This window comes from Erinaceus europaeus, chromosome 20, assembly GCF_950295315.1.
Source record: "Erinaceus europaeus chromosome 20, mEriEur2.1, whole genome shotgun sequence".
Classification (NCBI taxonomy): domain Eukaryota; kingdom Metazoa; phylum Chordata; class Mammalia; order Eulipotyphla; family Erinaceidae; genus Erinaceus; species Erinaceus europaeus.
In genome coordinates, this window is record NC_080181.1 from 9607381 (window position 1) to 9627356 (window position 19976).

A 19976-nucleotide genomic window follows, 5' to 3' on the forward strand; every position below is an offset into this window, starting at 1 on the left:
GTTCTGTGAAGTCCTTCCCAGAGCACGCCACCAGACTCACCTATTTCTGTTGAGTTTCTACAGTGAGGGCAGAGACACATATATCCATCAGATTTCTTTTTTAATGAAAAACAGAGATTGAGACTATAAGGCACTATTCTGCCACTGATGATGTTTCACTGGCTCTGCCTTTCTTATTTTTAATGAGAGCCAGGGATCAAGTCCAGGGTCTTGCTTTGGGGCCACCTTCCCAGGCCACCCATCAGATTTTAAGCAAAATCTAGGACAGGAAAGATGTGGGGTTCGGGTGTCTGTTGGTTCTAGCAGCTTATGCTGGGAAGACAACTCTTGCTTTCCTCAACCCCTTCTCCCTAAAGACCAGTCCCACATCATTTCTCAAAAGAGACACATTCCACAAAAGGTAGAACCACCTGTCAAGAGAGTGAACATTCTTCAGACAGGACAGATCAGAGACACAGTGGTGGGGCAGTCAGGACTTTGAGCCACAAAGCACTCAGGAGACCAGGGGTTGGGGGAATTCTTCCTGGGTGGAAAAGGTCAGGACAGGCCTCTCACAGTTGGGGAAAGCTCTGACCATGACCAGAGCACCAGGACACTTTTAGGGATAGTGTGTTGGAAAGAGGCTCTCAAGGGGTGACAACCTCCCAAGCCCAACAGCTTAGCTAGGAGCCACTCCGAGCTTGGTGGCCAAGTGGGGATGGTGGGAGGACAGGGAGCAGCAGCTTCTGGAGCTGCCTTCTGCATGCCAGTCTGGGCTGCGGGACTGATGTCAGTATGAGGATACATATCCGGTCCTCTCCATTTGATTTTCCTTGTTTGGATTTTGTTTTTCTTTTAGCTTCCTGGTAAAATTCCTCTTGAAAACATTCCAGCCTTGTTTGTCTGGGCCGGAAGGAGAAAGGAGATTTGTACACACTTAGATCAGAGCTTGGGCTCAGGGGACAGCAGCCATGTCTTGAGTTGGGTCACTGGCTAAGGCCAGGGCAGAGCCAGAGGAGAGGATGAGATGACCACTGATGGCATGGCCGTGGAGAGGGGCTGAGAAACACTCCTGCCCCGCGTTTCTGAAATGACTGTGCTGGCCAAACAGAAAAGGCTGTCCACATATGTCCTTTGGGAGGACCTGCTTCTGTTTTTTGGGGTGGGGTTTCCCCATCACTGCCTCCTCTTCTTGTTTGAAAACTTTATTGTGAAAGGCATTGTTCCTTTGGGAGTAGAAAGAGCCCAGGGGGGAGGGCCTGGCATGGTTTTCAGGAGAACATGGGTTTTCAGGAAAGTCCCTATGGCTGTCACTGGGACATGTGCCAGAGCTTTGGCAGAAGAAGTTCACAAGGGCAAGCCTATTTGATATATGAGTATCAGAACACTGGACTGGGCATGCCAGAGGGCCCAGCTTTGATTCCTGCACCACCACATGCCACAGATGTGTATGTGTGTGTGTGTGTGTGTGTGTGTGTGTATAATCTTTAATTTTTTTAAACAAGGACTGGAAAGGTAAATGGTATAGTAGTAGTGCCCAGGACTTGCTCAGTTCTTGACATCACCACTCTGGTTAAAGAAACATTCAAACAAAAAACGGGAGATTACCCATGAGCACTGACCCTCCCCCTTGGCCCCCTTTATCCTGACATCCCACACACAGACAAACAGGGCCCAGGGCCCCTGATCAGACTCATTATCTTTTAATTAATTACTTATTATGATATATATATATATATATTTTTTTACAAATAGGTCTCCATTAGAAAATGATGGAAAGAGACAACGGGCTCTCTGGGTGATTCTCCAGGGAGCCCCACACATTATTGCCAGGAGGGAAGAGACACCTCCCTGCTTCTCTCTGCTGTCCAATAGGCTCCCTGTTGCCCAGGGACTGTTCCGTCCACAGAACTCCTGACACACTTGTCAAGTGTCATCTTGGCTCCTGGAGAGAGAGGGGGGCGGGGGGCAGGGGTTGGTCTGCCATCCACACCAGGCACACAGACAACAGGAGGGACTTTTTTCTTGACATGAGGGTTGTATTTCTAGGGCCCAGTGCCAGCATTACCACTGCTCCCAGTGGCCGTTTTCCTTTTATTTCATTTGATAGGACAGAGTGAAATTAAGAGAGGAGAAGGAGGTTGAGAGGGAGAGAGGAGAGACACCTGCAGGCCTGTTTCACTGCTCATGAAGCTTCCCCTCTACAGGTGGAGAGCAGGGGTTCAAACCCAGGTCCTTGAGGCTCCTCTTATCAGCCAGCCCAGCTCCTTTCCCGTCAGGAGCCCTGCCTCCCTTAAACCATCACTTCTGCTGAACTCCCTGGACCCCCTCTTTAAGTGTTATGGGTTTTTGTTTGTTTTTAACATGTTGCTTAGCTCTAGTTCTTGGTGGTGCCAGGATCAAACCTGAAACTTGCACATGCAAATCCCATGTGCTACCACTGTGCCTCTCCCTGCCCTCTCCCCTTCTTCAGACACCCACAAATCCTTCTCTAACCCTCCTTCCCTTGCTGTCACTGTGCCATGGTGGCCCCACCTCTCGCCGGCTTTGTCCTGGCCTTCGGCTCTGGCTGCGGCTGCGGCTCCGGCCAGGGCCCCGAGAGCCCCGGGAGCTGCCTGAGCCTCGAGAGGAGTTGCTGCCAGCAGTGGAACAGGTGCCACCACCCTGGCCTCGAGGCAGGAAGCTCGGCCGGCTGTAGGGGGGCCAGGCCTCATCTGCAGCAGAAAGAGAAAGGCAGTGGGGCCCAGGCTGGGGCAGGACACTGGCCCCCACAGCCCAGCCCTGATGCCCCAGCCCCACACTGGGAGAAGGACTGAGGGTGGGCAGAGAGTACCCACACACAAGCTTGATCTACAGGTACTGAGACACCTGCCTCGAGGCTCAGGAGAGGAGAGCCAGAGCTCCAGGCCCACCTTGCACGTCTGGGCCATACTTCCGGTCCACCAGCCCTGCCCCCTTACCATCGGGGTGGATGTCCCGCTGCACCTGCGCCAGCCTTCTGTCCCCACTGTGGTCCCGCTCCTGCTCCAGGGAGGACATGCTCCCAGCAGCTCTCAGCCCTGAGGCCCAGCTCCCCTCTTCCTCTGGGGGTGGCAAGGGTGGCGGTGGCAGGTCTGGGGAGAGAGCTGCTTCAGCAGAACCCCCACCTCTGCCACCTCCATCCCACAGCTCCTCCTTGCCCCAGCTTTCCACCTGTCCCCCCACTGCCAAGTCACTAGGTCTAGGCCTGAGCCCCCTCACCCCCGGGACTGTGCTCCCGCCTGTGGGGAGCAGCCTTGGGCTTCTTCCTGACTCGGGCACGGGGCCCCTGAAGTGGGGGAGTCATCTCCCCAGGTGCCTGGCGTGTCCTCCCTGGAGCACATGGAGAGGAACAAATTAGAGAGGAGGGAGGGGAAACAAGTTGGGGGGGGGGTGAAGTTTAGGCTCCATGACTCACCGGGGGTGCTGCTGGCTGCACTAGGAACAGGATTGGGGCTGGGGTGATGGGAGGCTGGAGGGCCTGCACCTGGGGCAGCAGGCCTCCCCTCGTGGTTACCAGGTGTGAGCTGGGGCACACTGAGAGGGGTGCCTGGCTCTGGGGGGCCCCTCCTGCAATGACATGAAGCCTCAGTGTCTGTCCATGCAGAAGATATGGCTGCTACTTCTCGCTTTGTGCTGGGCACTGCACTAGACACTCATCTTAACTCCATAAGCCTCTGAGCTTGTGAGGTGTGGGGAGAGCAACACCCCTGACATGCCCCCAGGAGCCTGAGTCTGTCCTGCCACAGGGCTCCAGCCCAAGGTGCTGCCCACCCCCAACCCCCAGGAGCAGCCTAATGGAAGTAAAGAACTTGGAAGTTCCACACTCCTTGCCAGTCACACTTCCACCTGGCATGGTCATGAGCCCCTATACTGGATTTATCCTTCTGTCCACCCAGGTACCTAGCCATCCATCTGCCCACCCATGCATCTGTCAATTCACCTACCACTGCACCCCTCCATCCATGCACCTATGCACTTGGCCTTCCTTCCATTTGTCAGACGGCCCATCTACCCCTCCATGAATTCATTCACCCATCCAGTCTTCCAAGTACCTGCAGCTTGCAGAGTCCTATAGCCTCCCTACCTGGGTGTCTGGTGCAGATGGGGCATGTCGGTGGGGAGCTGGGGAGGATCAGGAGGTGAGGGGGTGAGAGTGGCCGTGGACTGCTGTCCATAGGAAGGTGTGGGAGAGGGGGTTTTTGCTCGGGCCAGAGGGATCAAGCACACCCTGCTGGAGCCAGGCTCTGCTGGGTGTCTCCTCTCCAGCATGGGTGGGCCCCACTCTTCTGGCTCAGAGCTGGGGGCAAAGACACAGGAGGGTGGGGTGACTATGCTGCCACCCCTCCTCAGCTGTCAGGGCACCACCCTTCCTCTCCGAAAGCAGGGGTCCCCTCACCTGGCCTCCAGCTCGTCCTCAGGCCCCTCCAGGCAGCTCAGTTCGCAGGATGGGGGAGGTGGTGGTAAGGCCTCTGGCCAGCCAAGTGCTGGGGACTGCATGGTTTTGCCCAGGAGCTTGAGCTTGCCTCCCCAGGCTCCTGGGACAGTAGGGTGGGGTGGGACACCCCAAGACAGGAGGGGCAGGAAAGAGAAAGATGAGAGGGGCAGGGGTGCCCATGAGGAGGCTCTGCTCAGGGCCTAGGTGGGAAGGGGGGAATCTCACTAGGTTGAAACATACCTTTGGGGAACAGCACAGGCTGCTCAGGCCCTGCCCCCAAGGCTGGGAGGATAGGGACATAAGTCAAGAGGGCTGATGGGCATCCCCAGCCACCATGGAGGAGTGACTACTCTGCCACTGACTGTCCAGAGCACCCCCAAACTCTAGTGATCAACGGAGCCCCACATTTTTTCCATGGCAGGCTACAGGTGGAAGGGAGTTTCTTTAAGAAGATTTGCTTTTGGGGAGTCGGGCTGTAGCGCAGCAGGTTAAGCGCAGGTGGCGCAAAGCACAAGGACCGGCATAAGGATCCCGGTTTGAACCCCAGCTCCCCACCTGCAGAGGAGTCGCTTCACAGGCAGTGAAGCAGGTCTGCAGGTGTCTATCTTTCTCTCCTCCTCTCTGTCTTCCCCTCCTCTCTCCATTTCTCTCTGTCCTATCCAACAATGACAACAACAATAATAACTACAACAATAAAACAACAAGGGCAACAAAAGGGAATAAATAAATAAAATAAATATTTAAAAAAAAGAAGATTTGCTTTTACCCCGACAGAAGGCTTAGAGGTATATTAGGCAAAAGCAGGAGGGAAAATGGGGCTTCATAGTGAAAGTAGGTGGTCCAGGAGATGGTACAGTGGATAAAGCATTGGACTCTCGAGCATGAAGTCCTGAGTTTAATCCCCGGCAGCACATGTGCCAGAGTGATACTTAGTTCTTTGTATCCTCCTCCTATCTTTCTCATTAATAAATATAATCTTTATATAAAAAAAGAGTGGAAGTAAAAGTAAGCAAGAATACACCCAGGAGACTGGGAGAGAAGTTCTGCCTTGTTATTTCTTGAGGGACACTGTCCTTCAGAGCTGGAAGCGCCTTGCCCTGAGTTAGCATTCATGTGGGGTTTTACCCCAGATGCAGACTTCCCTGTAAATACTGGGTAATAAATCTGCTTCTCTTTCTTTCTCTGTGCAGAAACTGGTGATCTAGGTCCTCTGCAAGAACAGTATGCGTCCAAGTTCTCGGTTTGGTTTGCTTGGGTTGATGAAATGGTTTACGTTTGAGTTTCAGGACACTGTGCATCCCCCAAATAAGCGTGAATTCCTGAGGTGTGCAAAGCATGGATGCCCATGTAAATATAAATAAAATGACTCAACGGGATCAAAAAACAACACAGGTGCTAGGAGCTGGAATCATACCACAGTCCTCCTGGCTCCATTCTGGAGGCGCATACTGGCTCCAGGTGCCAGGGTCCCCCGAGGGGTGCTGAGGGAACCCCCCATGGAAGGTCTGAAGCTCTTCCCCAGCTGGGTCAATGGTGCTGTAGACAGGACCCTCAGAGGGGGCAGGGGCACCCCGGGCTGTCTGAGCCAGGTAGAGGGAGATGCCGGCTTCTGGGAGGAGAGAGAGGGAAGCGCAGGGGAGGAGGCAGGGGGCAGAGATAGGAGAAGAGGGGGAGAGGGCAAGTGGAAATCCTCACAGGATCAATGTCTTCCCCACCCCAGACCCTACTTGCCCCATCAGGGGAGGGAAGCATTCAGGGCTCCTTGACTCACATCTTCCCCAAGGACAGAACAGCGTTGGGGAAGAGAGGACTCCTCTTTGTTGGCCCAAGGGCAGAGAAGAGGGAAGGGACAAGCAGAGGGAACTAGGACTCCTCACCATTGTAATATCTGTCGTCAGGGTCCGGGTTGCTTGGGCAGCAGCTGCCCCGTGGCTCCTGAGCAGAGGGGCTTCGGGACGGGTGGGGCCACGAGTCGGCCAACCACGGGTAGGGAGCCGAGCTAAGACCCACGGGTGGCCTGGGGGACAGCAAGTGCACACTGGCAGGGAGGGCCCCAAGCAACTTAGAAAGAAGGGAGGGAAGGGCAGTGGGGAGCTGGGGGGGAGGCAGTGAGGTCTGGAGAGGAGCATGGTGTGTGTGCAGGAAGGTGATCCTGAGGAGACAGAGAATTACCTGGAACTGGCTCCTGAGAGGCCCTCTGAGTGTGGGAAAGACACTGGGAAGGGGAGGGAGATTGGGTGAGAGAAGAGCCCGTCCCAGGGCCTGGACCCCATGGGGCAGCATGGCTTACCTGCAGGTGTGTAGGCGAAGGAGGCTTCCGAAAAAGAACCGGGGGGAGAGAGAGCAGAGGGGCGAGGGGAGATGGGTCAGAAATATCCACATTCTAGTCCACTTGGCCCCGGGCCTAGTTCCACCTCCTGGCGGGACCCTGCCCAGACTTCATGAGAAGTTCTCAGCCAGGGTCCCCTGGGAGGCTCTGCAGCTATAGTGAGGGCCTAGACCCACACACCCCTTGCCAGACTGAGCAGATCTCAGGCCGCCTCCTTTAGCTTCTCCCCTTTCACCCAGACCCCCACTTCTAAGGACTGTCTGGGGTGTTAGCCACACCACTCGTCAGGCCCCACCCCGCAGGGTTTCTCCCTCGTATTTGAAAAAGCAAAATGGGTTAAGGGCAGGTGGCGCAAAGCACAAGGACTGGCGTCAGAATCCGGGTTGGAGCCCCTAACCCCCCCACCTGCAGGGGAATCACTTCACAGGCAGTGAAGCAGGTCTGCAGGTGTCTGTCTTTCTCTCCCCGTCTGTCTTCCCCTCCTCTCTCCATTTCTCTCTGTCCTATCCAACAACGACGATATCATAAACAATAATAACTACAACAACAATAAAAAAAGGCAACAAAAGGGAAAGCAAAACTTAAAAAAGCCAAACACTGCTCAGCTCTGCTTTATAGTGGTGCCTGGGATATGAAGCCGCAGTTATTATGATGATGATGATGTCAACCAAACGACCTCCCGGCCTCTCCCTCCCCACCCTCCAACCCGGCGCCCCCGCACCTCTCACCAGTGTAGTGGCTGAGCTCCTTGCGTTGCCGCCGGCGCCAGTAGAGGGCGCCGCACAGCCCGAGGAGCAGCGCCCCGCAGGCGGCGCCACTGCCGGCCAGGAAGGCGGGTTCCCGCAGCACTCGGGCCAGCCGCGCCCCGAGCCCCGGACCCGCCTCCAGCCCGGGCTCCTGCTCGGGCAGGGACGCTGTGGGGGTCAGAACAGTGAGGGGGGCCCCCCCCGGAGCGCCCCCCTACCGCGGGCACCTCCCGCCGCCCCGCCCGCCCGGGACTCACGCAGCTGTACCAGCACCGGGGCGCTGGGCACCCCTGCGCCCGCGCCCGTGGCCGCCGCCACCAAGGCCCTGTAGAGCACCCCGGGCCGCAGCCCCCGGAGCACCGCCGAGCGCGCCCCGCCCGCCGCAGACAGGTTGAGGTGGAAGCGGCTCTCGTTGCCCAAGCACCAGATCTGGAGGGCGGGGACCCGCGTCAGAGCAGCAGAAATGGGGTTCGGGCCTCTCATGGAGACTCCAAGCTCCGGAACAGTGCAGGAGGCTTGGGATAGCTTCCCAACACTCTGAAACTCTCCTGGCCCTTCGGAATCCCCACCCCAGCCCCAGAGCTAATCCGGGGACCCTTCCCCCAGTCCTAGCCCAAGGTCCTCCTTGTCTCCACCCCCAGCCTCCCCCTTGCCTTTCTCAAACTCCATACCTGGTATTCCTTGATGACCCCATTTTGCTGGGAGGGAAGTGGGGGTTCCCAGGACAAAGTGATATTGCTGTTGCCTTCACCCCCCAAGGTCACTGTCACGCGCTGGGGGGGACCACTGGGGGCTGGGCCAGGGAGATGGTGAGAGGGACACAGCAAGTCATTGCAAGTGGCCCTCTCTGCCTCAACCTCCCCCTCCCAACTCCAGCATCTTGGGAAACTGGGAGGCACCCCTCCTTCCCAGCTGCATGGCCAGCTAGCTCTGTGACCCCCTTACCCTCCTCCAGAACACTCCTGGTCACCATCGGGCTCTCCGGCCCTAGCCCACCGTCCTGGCCTTGGACTTGCACCTTGATCTGAACCAGGGCTCCTGGGGGGAGTCCTCTCAGCACAGTAGTTTGATGGCTCGGGGCCAGGAGGTCCAGCACAGTCCACCTTCCCCCGTCAGGATCTGCCACCCTCCAGGATACCCGGAAACCTTGCACCAGCTCGACAGGGCCATCTACCTGTAGGGGACAGAACAGGCCTTCCAGGTGGGGCACTGAGTCCCTCAAGTCCTCCCTCACTCTCCTCCCCTTCCTCGAACCTATTCTAGGATTCCCATCACCTTCCCTCCCCAGGTCACACTCACAGTCCAGGACACCTGAAGGGTCCGGGGTCCGAGGGTGACGGGCTCCTGGATGTGAATGACCACATCTGCCAATTCCTGCTGGCCCCTCCACGGGTTCTCCACTGGCCGCGAGGGGCTGCTGTCTGTGGACCACAGAGCCACTGAGGAGGGCAGCCAGGACAGGCCAGAACTGTGGGCATGCTGCCCCCAGACCAGAGCCCAGGTAGTGCAGGAGGGCGTGGGCCAGGCAGCCATAGGTGTACCACTAAGGCCTCCCCACTCATCTTTCACATGGGAAAGGCCCTTCCCAGGTCCCCACTCAGTGGGGAGAGCTCCCAAGACCAGGAAACTCCCTCTCCCTCTCTCCCCTCCAGTTCTAGGCCAGTTTACTCCAGCACAGAGAGCTAGCTGCTGGTCGCCCTCACCCTCAGTGTGGACAGGCTCGGAGATGGGGCTGGGCTCACTGAGGCCCCAGGTGCTCAAGGCGCGCACCAGAAATAGGTAGATATTGTTGGGCTGCAGCCCGGTGACCGTATGTGTTTCCAGCTGCACGTCATCCGCTACTGTCAGCCACGTGTCGCCCAAGGCTTGGCTGCAAGAGTATTAGGGAGGTGAGGGATGGGCTCACATTCTGGTCCCCACTGCCCCCTCCCTGAGGGAGGGTGCTGGCACGCTCTCCTGAGAGCACAGGGCACAGCCACCTTCTCCCACCTGAAGGCCTCGATCACATAGGAGGTGGCGGAGGTCCCAGCCTCAGGGCTGGGCTTCCAGCTCAGTGTGATGCTGTTGCTGGTGACGTGAGTGACAACGGGCTTCGAGGGAGGCCCTGGAGGGGCACTGGGTTCAGTAGTAGGGGCTGGTGACACCCCCCCAATATCTGCATGGAGGACATGATGTTTAGTTAGAAAGATGGCCCTGTGTGACCTGCCTCCTTTCCCCACCTGCCCCCCAACCTGCCCCTGCTCACACTATGACTGGGACACTTGGGACTTGGGCAGGCACCACCCCCACCCCTGAGGCAGCAGGTTTGGAGCAGGGAGGGTCTAGGGGAGCTCACCCCGTTTCCGCAGCCAGCCCCTCCAGGTGGCCTCCCCTGAGGCGCTCTGAGCCACACAGGTGTACAGCCCCATGTGCGCCTCCTGCAGGACAGAGCAGAGCATTGCAAGCCAGAGCAGAGCCGGGTGAGGCTGGCACCCAGCGGGAGGACCCTGCACACTTGGGCCGAGCTTTCCCAAGGGCTGGGGAAGGCTCCCCACAGGTGGAGCCACTCACCTGTAGGCTGATTATGTGCAGGGTGCCATTGGCCAGGAGCTGGAGCTGGAGGTCATTCTCCTGCAGCCATCGCTCATCCTTCTTCCAGCGGATAGTGGGTGGGGGCTGCCCGGCTACCCGGCACGGCAGCCACACAGGAGATCCCAGTGGCAGCGACTGGTTGGCTGGCCCCTGGAGGATTACAGGAGGCAGCCCCTCCAAGGAGGCTAGAGAGGGGGGGGGGGGGGGAGAGAGGCTGCATGCAAAGCTGGGGGAGGACCGCAAGCTTGGAGGCCTGGCTCCTCAATCCCTGGAGACCTGCGGGCCCCCAGCACCCTCTGTGCTCAGCACCAGCCAGTGGTGAGAGGCTTCTGTAGCTGATTCCCACTTTAAGGACATACCTCCCAAACATACTTATTGCCCAGAATCCAAGAAAACCCCAAGGCAGCTTTCTTCCCAGGCCTGGACACGTACCTCCTTTCACCACCAGCCGGGCCTTGGCCAGGATGCTGCCTGCCACGCTGACTGCCTGGCATGTGTAGTAGCCCCCATCTGCCCTCTGCACGTCACTGATGCGGAGCTGGCCTCCAGGGGACACAGAGACACGCCCAGGGGGCTGGGGTGACTGGCTGGGGAAAAGAAGGACCTGGGGACAGAGCCAGAAGCCTTGGTGAAGGAGGAGCAGCCATGTGAGCACAGAGCACTCCTTCCCATCTGCCCCAGGGCACAGAGACTCCCCCAAGGTCCTGGCTTGTGCTCTGCCCGAGTCGATTATATGATTATGGGAAAGCCCTTAAATCCATTCACAAAATGGAGGGAAGTTTATTAGATGGTTGTGAGGGCTATACACACACCATAGCTCTTTGATTTAACTAGCGGGGAAGCTCTGAGCAAACTGGTTAGCCTTAATTTGGACCCAGTTTTCTCAAAACTGACTTGAAGCATAATTCCAAAGATTAGCCAGATTAAATTAAGTAGCCATAGGAAAATCTTTCCAAATGTCACACAATAAATGTTGACTGCTTACACTTTCTTTCTGGTGTTAACATTTTCAATTAGGACAGGGGAGACAGCATTATGGTTCTGCAAAAGACTCATTCCTGAGGCTCACGGGTCCCAGGTTCAATCCCTAGTGCCATCATAAACCAGAGCTGAGCAGTGCTCTGGTTGCTCTCTCTCTCATTCTCTCTCTCTCTCTCCATCATTAAAAAACTAAATAAATAGGGGCTGGGTAGTGGTGCATCAGGTTTAGTGTGTAAGCTACGGTGTGCAAGGATCCAGGTTCAAGCACCCAGTCCCCACCTGCAGGGAGGAAGCTTCCTAGCAGTGAAGGAGTGCTGCAGGTGTCTCTCCTGTCTCTCTATCTCCTCTTCCCCTCTAAATTTATCTCTGTACTAGCTAACAAATATTTTAAAAGGTAACTAAAAAACTAAATAAGATACAGCAACAGCAATAATAATGAAGCATTTTTCATCAGACAGATGTACAGGAGGCAGTTTGAGTCTCCAGATAAGTGGAACCAGGCAGGGCCCTGGTTGTGACCTACTCCCACTAGCATTTCCACCACTGGAGTACTGATTACAAAGGCAGCTGTCCCCAGCGCTGGAGAAGACACTGGAGTATTGCAGCTGTGAATCCTGGAATCAGGTAGTGAGTGGGTAGGCTGGCTTCCCCAGGGTTAGTCAGCCAGGCACATCTTCCACACTGACCCTGTTTCCTATTAGCACAATTCCTATCCCTCTCGTAGAGGAAAGGTACTGATGTTGTGACTTCAGTTACTGGCCATTCAAGCAGTGTGCATTCAGGGATGTGTTTGCTAAAGTTGAAGAGTGACTAGGACCCCCCACCCCCTACCCCAGCACATCCCTTAGGAAGAGAAGAGTAGAAACTGGGCAGTGGTGCAACCAGTAAAGCATAGATGTTATCATGTACCATCCCCTCTCCCGGCCTCACTTGCTGAGGGAAGCTTCATGAGCAGTGGAACAGTGCTATAGGTGTCTCTCCTCCCTCTCTTACTTTCTTGTTCCATTTCTGTCAGTCTGTATCATAATAAGAAAGAAGAAAAGGAGAGAGAAAGGGGGAAAAAAGGGGGGAAAAAGGAGAGGTAGTGACATTCAACTGTGCACAGCTTTGTACAGAACTACAAATCCATAGCCCTGGGGACTGGGGGAGGATGCACCTAAATAGGTTTGTTACATTCCCCAAATGGAGAGACTCCTAGGATTATCCTAGATGGACTGTTTCCTGCAAGATGATGATGATGATGATGATGATTGCCAGGAGTATCACTAGGACTCTGTGCCTGCACAATCTCACCACGCCCAAAAGACTTTATTTATTTATGTATTTTTGATAAAGGGAGAAAGAGGTAGGGAGAGACACTATAGCACCTCTCACCGTCATGAAGTGTTCCTGTGTGAGTGCTCCCATGAGGAGGCCTAGAGCTTGAACCCTGGTCCTTCCACTCAGCAAAGTAGATGCTCTGTAGAGTAGTGCATGTCTGGCCCTCTCAATTATTTTATAAATGTTCCGTTTGTTCCAGACCTTTTGCTGTCATTATTTGGATCCAGCCCTCAGAGATAACCTGCCTGTGTTTCAGGGAGAATCCAGGGATTCTCTGCAGAAAGCCAGGGAGACAGACACACACACCACACCACACCACACCACACACACACACACACACACACACACACACACACACGACTGGAGTTGCCCATGCCCCACCTTTCCCACTGCTGGCCACCTACCTGGCTTCCCTCCTTCTGCCAGAAGACAGCAGGTGGGGGGTTTCCTTTGGTCTCACACTGGAAAACCACACTCTCACCAGGGGCTGCCATCTGGTCCTCTGGCTCAGTCACCAGCTGGGGTGGGACTGGATAGGGAGGGCGGAGGGAGGCAGGTCAGCCTGCTAGGGAGGGACACTGAGGGCTGAGGGAGGGACACCCAGGCTCTTGCTCTGGCCTGTTAGATTTCTCTCTCCTCTTAGAAGTTTCAGGCAACCCCCTAGCATGTCCCTCACTCTCCCCTCCCCTCCAGTTCTTCCCTGTCCCAGGAAGAGGGGAGCTCACCATGAACTGTGAGGGTGCCCGAGGCCTCAGCGTGCCCCACGCTGTTCTCAGCCACGCAGGTGTATGTGCCCTCATCTTCAGGGCGTACGTGGGTCATCCACAGGGTGTGGTTGCTCCGCATCTCATACCTGCTCCACTCCCCGCCCCGGGCTGGTTGGCATGGCCATAGGAGCCCTCCCCCTACCCACTGACATCAGGACAGGGTGCAGAAGGCAAGGCAGCTTCGCAGTGACAGGAGGTATAGGGCCCAGGGATCCAGGGATCCAGGGATGGACGAGGGAACTGGCTGGGACAGAGGACTCAGGCTCTGGGAGACAGATTTCTGAGCCACCGAGTGCAGGGTCCCTGGTTCTCAGCATTTAGGGAAGGGCACACACGGATCTGTTAGGTGTCCTTAGAAGAAGGAAGAGAGGGATCTCACCTGCTGGCAGGCAGCTCCCCATCCTCCTTGCGCCAGTGCACACGAGGCACAGGGTCCCCTTGAACCAAACACTGGAAGTCCACGGAGCTGTCCACCAAGGTCACCTGGTTCAGGGGTCTTAGCAGGAATGAGGGGCGCTCTAGAGCAGAGCAGGGGTGAGTGAAGAGTCGGAGTCCAAGGAAGTTTACCTCCAGACCCAAAGCTTCCCCACTCCACAGGGTCCCCAGACCTCAGGCCTACCCAGCACCAGCAGGCGGGCCGGGTTGCTCTCCCGCTCTCCTGCCACATTGGAGGCCACGCACACGTACATCCCTGTGTCAGTCTTGAGTGTGTATGACATCATCAGCTTCCCTCCACGGATCTGCAAGGGAACAGAGCAACTCTGGACCTCCACAGCCATCAGACTGCCTGTCTGTCTGTCTTTCTCTCTCTCCCTCTTTTTTAAAAAATATTTTATTAGTTTTTATTTATTGGATAGAAACAGAGAGAAATCTCGAGGTAAGGGGGAGATAAGAGAGAGAGAGAGAGAGAGAGACCTGTTGGCCTGCTTCACCACTTATGAAGCTTTCCCCCTGCAAGTGTTTTTGCTTTGGGTTGTCTCCTACAGCACTGCTCAGCTCTGGCTTAATGTGGTGCTAGGGAGTGAACCTGGGACTTTGTGCTGCCTCAGGCATGAAAGTCTTTTGGCATCCCCATTATACTATCTCCCTAGGACCCCAGAATATTTCACTACTATACCCTTGCAGTGAGCCAGCAAAGGAGGTGAGGCTGACCACTCACTTGTGAGATAAGAAAGCCTTGAGTTACTTGGGGCTGGGGAGCCTCAGTCTCTCTCTCCCTGCAGTGCCTGGGGGCATCCAGTGACCCACCTGTCTCACACCAAGTCCAGACTGCCCACTGCTGGCCACCTACCTGGCTTCCCTCCTTCTGCCAGAAGACAGCAGGCGCAGTGTGGGGGGTTCCTCCTCACCCAGCCAGGCTATCGGTGCCCCCACCCCACCTCCACATTGTTTCCGGCTTTCCAGGATCCCAGCCCAGACCCCAGCTCTCAAGCCCCAGTTTAAGCTCAGCCCTGGCACAGCTCCTCACCGTGATCCTGCCCTCTTCTTCCCGGATTCTCATGCCTGCCCTCTTCCAGGAAACTGAGGGCTCTGGGTGGCCACGGGGAGGCACACATTCCATCACTGCTGGTTCCCCTACGGCCACCACCACATTTCCCGGGGACTGGCGGAAGTCATCCCGGAGGACTGGAGAGAGAACGGATATATGATCACTGGGGTTAAACTTGATGTGGCAGCCAGTTGGTGGTGCACTGGTTAAGCACACATATTACCATGCACAAGGACCCAAGTTCAAGTCTCCAGTTGCCAGCTGCAGGGGGGAAGCTTCACGAATGATGAAGCAGGTCTGCAGGTGTCTCTAGGTGTCTCTCTCTCTCTTTATCGCCCCCTCAATTTCTCTGTCTATCAAAATAAAACTATGAATTGGATGTAGGCAAGGATACAAGCTGAATGTTATACGGAGGCCGGGTCACCCCAGGTGCCATGGCTACCCAGTGCTTTGGCGAGGTCATTTGGGACCAAAGATCCAGGTGTGCTGAGGCAGGGGGCGGGCTGGGACCGGCTGGGACCGCCCCCCTGCACCCCGCGCGCCTCCCCGAGGCCCTGAAGGCGGCGGGATCCCACCTGCCACTTCCAGCGAGGCGTTCCTGCTGGCTGCGGCCCCCAGGTAGTTGCGCGCCACGCAGGTGTACACGCCCTCGTCTGGCCGCGCACGGCGCCCGTGCACGATGCGCGGGAAGAAGAGCGCGCCGCTGGGCAGCAGCAGGCGGTGTGCGCGCGGGTCCTCGCTCGCCGTGGCCACGCGCGCCCCGTTCTTGTACCATTCGATGTGCGGCCGCGGCCGGCCCTCGGCGCGGCAGGGTAGCGTGGCCGGCTCGCCCCGCGACACCACCAGGTCTGGCGGCTGTTCCACGATGCGCGGCATCGCGTCCTCCGGCCCCACCCTGGACCCTGGGGGGAGAGGTGCGTGGGCCGCTCAGTCCGCAGAGAAGTCTGCAGAGAAGCCCAGACAGGAGCGCGGGCATGGCTCTCCAGGCCCCCTGGACCGCAGACCCTCCTCCGCCGGCCTGTGCAGCCTCAAATCCCCTCTGCCTCCCTGAAAGACCCCCAGAACCATCACTGGGTGCTGGGCCAAAATGGCTCTGTGGTGGACGGGGCTTCTCTAGGGAAAGGAGCAGCAGAGTGATCCTGATGGGGCGGGGCCTGGGAGGATTGTTTTAAAAAATGTACTTTATTGGCTTATTAACAACACTTGAGAGAAACAGAACTAGAGCATCGTTGTGACATAAGCAATGCCTAGGGCCAAACATCAAACTCTGACTTCATGCAAGTACGTTCTGCGCCCTACCCACTGCGCCATCGCCCGGTCATCAGGGAGGATGTTTATTGTTTGTTTGTTTTAAGATTTATTTATTTATTTTGCCTCCAGGGTTATCGCTGAGTCTCGGTGCCTGCACTACGAATCCACTGCTCCTGGAGGCCTTTTTTTTTTTTTTTCTTTTTTCGGATAGGAAAGAGAGAAATCAAGAAAGGAGGGGAGGTTAGAGAAGGATTAGAGAAAGACACCTGCAGACCTGCTTCACCACTTATGAAGCGACCTCCCTGCAGGTGGGGAGCCTGGGGTTCGAACCGGGATCATTGCGCTGGTCCTTGCACTTAGATTTATTAACACGACAGAGAGAGAGAGAGAGAGAGAGAGAGAGAGAAAGAGAAACTACACCATCACTCTGGCTCACGTGATGTCAGGTATCAAACTCGGGGCCTCCTGCATGCGAGTCCAGTGCTTTACCTAGACACCGGGAGGGTCCTTAACTTGGTCTCAACTAAAGAGCTGCATCCTCCAGAGAAGACAACAGGAATTTCCTTTTCATTCACATCCCCAGAAAATCACTCCTCCATTTCTGGGGGCCCAGTAAGCTCACAGGAATTGAACACAAAAAGTAGTTCTGCCCCTGCCCTTCGCTTGGCCTACAGACTTCTGCTCGCTTCACCTTCCGCTGTGGGTTGGGGTCCAGGATCCTGAATCCCGGTATTCAGGCTCCGACATCCAATTTCATCAACAGTGAATTTATACCCGCGGCGGCCGGTAGGCGCTGCTGTCGCATCGAGCAATTGAGGTGCCCGCGCGCTTCAAGACCACACTGTCCCGCGCTCCTTCGCTCCGCCCCCTCCTTCCAGGATATTCCCAACTCCAGTTTCTAGCTTCCAGGTAGGATGGGGGTCCATCTCCCCAGCCCCTGCACTTTCAGAAGTTATGATGCAGGGAGGTCGCTTTACAAGCGGTGAAGCACGTCCTTAGGTGTCTTTCTCCCTCTCTCTCCCCTCCTATCTCAATTTCTCTCTCTTCCAATAAAGTGGAAAAAAAAAAAAAAGGCAAACTGAGCTGGGCGGTTGCTCAGTGCTTGGTACTGAAAGAGAATTTCAGTTGAGGCAAGAAGATGGGTTTCCAGCCCATTTCGGAAAGAAAGTGAATTTCTGCATCTCCTCACTTGCAGAGGGAAATCACAGCTCCTCCGCAGACCCCAGGTGAGTCACTGCAGAGCCCGCAGCAAGATGGAGAAGCAAATCACTAAACTAGACACTGTCATGTGTGAAGGTGTCATATGCGAAGCATTTGGAAGATGGAGGCTCCAGGAATCTATTCACCTTCCTCATGGCCTGGTGGGAGGTGGAATGGATAAAGCACTGGACTGGCACATATGAGGTCCTGGGTTCCATCCCCAGCAGCACAAGTGCCAGAGTGATGCTCTGGTTCTTCCTCCTGCTCATTAATGACTAAGTAAATCTCTTTAAAGAAAGGCTCTACCTCAGATGTACACCCCTTGCCTTTAATTTTTTCTTTTCTCTCTTTCTTTTCTCTTTTCTTTCTTTTTTCTTTTTGCCACCAGGGTTATTGGTGGGGCTCGGTGCACTATGAATCCACTGCTCCTGGAGGCTTTTTTTCCCCCTTTTGTGGCCCTTGTTGTTTTATCATTGTTGTGATTGTTATTGTTGTTGTTGTTGCTGTCGTCGTTGTTGGATAGGACAGAGAGAAATGGAGAGAAGGGGGAAGACAGAGCGGGGAAGAGAAAGAGAGACACTTGCAGACCTGCTTCACTGCCTGTGAAGTGACTCCCCTGCAGGGGGGGAGGGGAGGGGCTCGAACCGGGATCCTTACGCCGGTCCTTGCGCTTTGCGCCACATGCGCTTAACCCGCTGCCTTTTCTTGACTCGTACAACCTCCACCAGGTCCGGCCTGCCCCCCCCCCCCCACACACACACCTCAGTCCACTTAACCTGAGGTTGTCACAAAGCTGCAAACTCGTGAGCCCTTGGAGGGAAGTAAAGTCGGAATCTGTGTGGTGAGGACAGAGCCGCGGGGGACCCTGGACTCCTTGGGAAGGGGGTGTCGGCCTCCCCCGACACCGCAACCCACCCCCCTTCTCCCCGCGCCCTCCAGACACAGCGCAGCCCTCAGCCACCACCCCCATTCCTGCAGACGCAGCTGCGACGCCCTTTCCCCGGAATGTGTCCCCCGCCGCCGCAATCCCGGGGGAGGCCCGCGCGCAGCTAATGAATAGCTAAATGCCATGCTAATGGGGCTCCGGGGCTCCTCCCCCGCACCTGCAGCACCGCACCGCCCCGCACCGCCCAGGCCTCCGCTTCGCCACTAGACGCCAGCGGGTGGAGGCCCAGGGCTGGGCAGCCCGGGAAGGGACCCCGCGCCCCAGGCACAGGCGGCCGGCAGGGGGCGCCCGCCGCTCATCCGTCGCCGTGGCTTGCGCGACCCCCCGCCGCAGCTCTGCGGGGTCCCGACTCCGAGGACGAACTTCGGAGTGTCCCCCGGTGGCCGCCGCCCCGGCCGCCCCAGCAAAAGCCCCCCATAAGTGAGTCTCGCCGAGTCCAGGTCCCCAGGGACCCCGCTGTCCGGGTCGCCGGGCGGACGGCCCGTCGCAGAACCCCGCGTAGTCCCTCAGCCGCGACAGAGGTGGGGGCCCGCGGGGAGGGGGAGGGGGCGCCGGGGCACAGCAGCCACCCCCGCCGCCTCCCTGCTGGGCGCCTCGGACGCCCCGCCCCCCGCGCCCCCCGCCCCCGCCAGGCGCAGGGTCACGACCTCTACGCGCAGAGCCCTGCGCCCGCCCCGCCGCCCCCGCCACCCTCGTCACTCCAGCCCCGCGCACCCCGCATCCTCACCTCTGCCCCGCGCACCCCGTACCCCATATCCTCACCTCTGTCCCCCGCACCTGTCCCCCGCATCCTCACCTGTCCTCCGCACCCCGACCCCGCATCCTCACCTCTGTCCCCCGCATCCTCACCTCTGTCCCCCGCACCCCGTCCCCCGCATCCTCACCTCTGCCTCCCGCACCCCGACCCCCGCATCCTCACTTCAACCCCGCCCCCCGCCTCAGCCCCGCACCCCGACCCCCGCCTCCTTACCTCAGCCCCGCGCACCTGTCCCCCGCTTCCTCACCTCTGTCCCGCGCACCTCGTCCCCCGCATCCTCACCTCTGTCCCCCGCACCCCGACCCCCGCATCCTCACCTCTGTCCCCCGCACCCCGACCCCCGCATCCTCACCTCTGTCCCCCGCACCCCGACCCGCGCATCCTCACCTCTGTCCCCCGACCCCCGCATCCTCACCTCTGTCCCCCGCACCCCGACCCCCGCATCCTCACCTCTGTCCCCCGCACCCCGACCCCCGCATCCTCACCTCTGTCCCCCGACCCCCGCATCCTCACCTCTGTCCCCCGACCCCCGCATCCTCACCTCAGTCCCGTGCCCCCCGCCTCACCGTTGAGAGTTGCTCCGGGGGCCGGCGAGCTGGGCAGAAGCGGCGCGGCCGAGGAGTTGCCGGCGAGGAGCAGGTCGCTGGAGGTGGCGCCGTCGGCCGCCAGGGACTCGGCGAGCAGGTTCGCGTGCAGCAGCGTCTGGAGCAGGTAGCGCAGCATGGCGCCGCCCGGCCGGGCGCGGGACCAGCCCCGGGAGCCCAGCCCCAAAGCCCCGCCGCGCGCGCGCCCCGCCCCGGCCACCGCGCCGCCCCCGCGACCCCGCGACCCCGGGACTGGGCGGCTGAAGGCGGGCGCGCAGTCGCCGCCTCGGTCCGCCTCCCTTCCCGCCACCCGACGGCCTCTCGCCGGGCCCGAGACGCCGGTCGCCGAGCGCCCCGCGCCCCGTCTCTCCCTCTGAAATCGCCCCAGATGCGCCGCACGAGCTGTGCCAGACTCCGCGCGTCCGCCGGACTTTGAGCGGGGCTCCCGCCTTTCTTTGCCCAGCTCGCGGGGAAACTGAGGCACGGCGCTGGCCCTCTCCTCTGGGCTCGCAGAGCCCCGGCGTCTGTTTCCTCCCGAGTCCGGGGGCTTAGCGGGGAGGTGCGGGAGGCGAGGGTGACTTGGAGGGACGAGGAGCCGGT

General features: G+C 57.9%; 1 protein-coding gene across 1 annotated transcript; it reads right to left on the bottom strand.

Annotated features, from left to right (window-relative positions):
- Positions 1-1666: 1666 nt before the first annotated feature.
- ROBO3 (roundabout guidance receptor 3) lies at positions 1667-19631 on the bottom strand. Its single transcript, XM_060179813.1, has 28 exons — positions 19359-19631; positions 15214-15540; positions 14618-14775; positions 13769-13889; positions 13529-13667; positions 13108-13235; positions 12787-12911; positions 10514-10685; positions 10061-10266; positions 9846-9927; positions 9500-9665; positions 9214-9380; positions 8810-8931; positions 8456-8684; positions 8182-8303; positions 7768-7939; positions 7493-7678; positions 6726-6749; positions 6608-6650; positions 6313-6452; positions 5850-6044; positions 4397-4535; positions 4085-4297; positions 3416-3567; positions 3220-3330; positions 2940-3092; positions 2515-2693; positions 1667-1924 (listed from the first exon to the last, which is right to left on the bottom strand). Exons 1-28 carry the CDS (start codon positions 19513-19515, stop codon positions 1913-1915), a joined length of 4140 nt encoding a protein of 1379 aa, XP_060035796.1. The 5' UTR covers positions 19516-19631; the 3' UTR covers positions 1667-1912.
- Between the last annotated feature and the right edge of the window lie 345 nt (positions 19632-19976).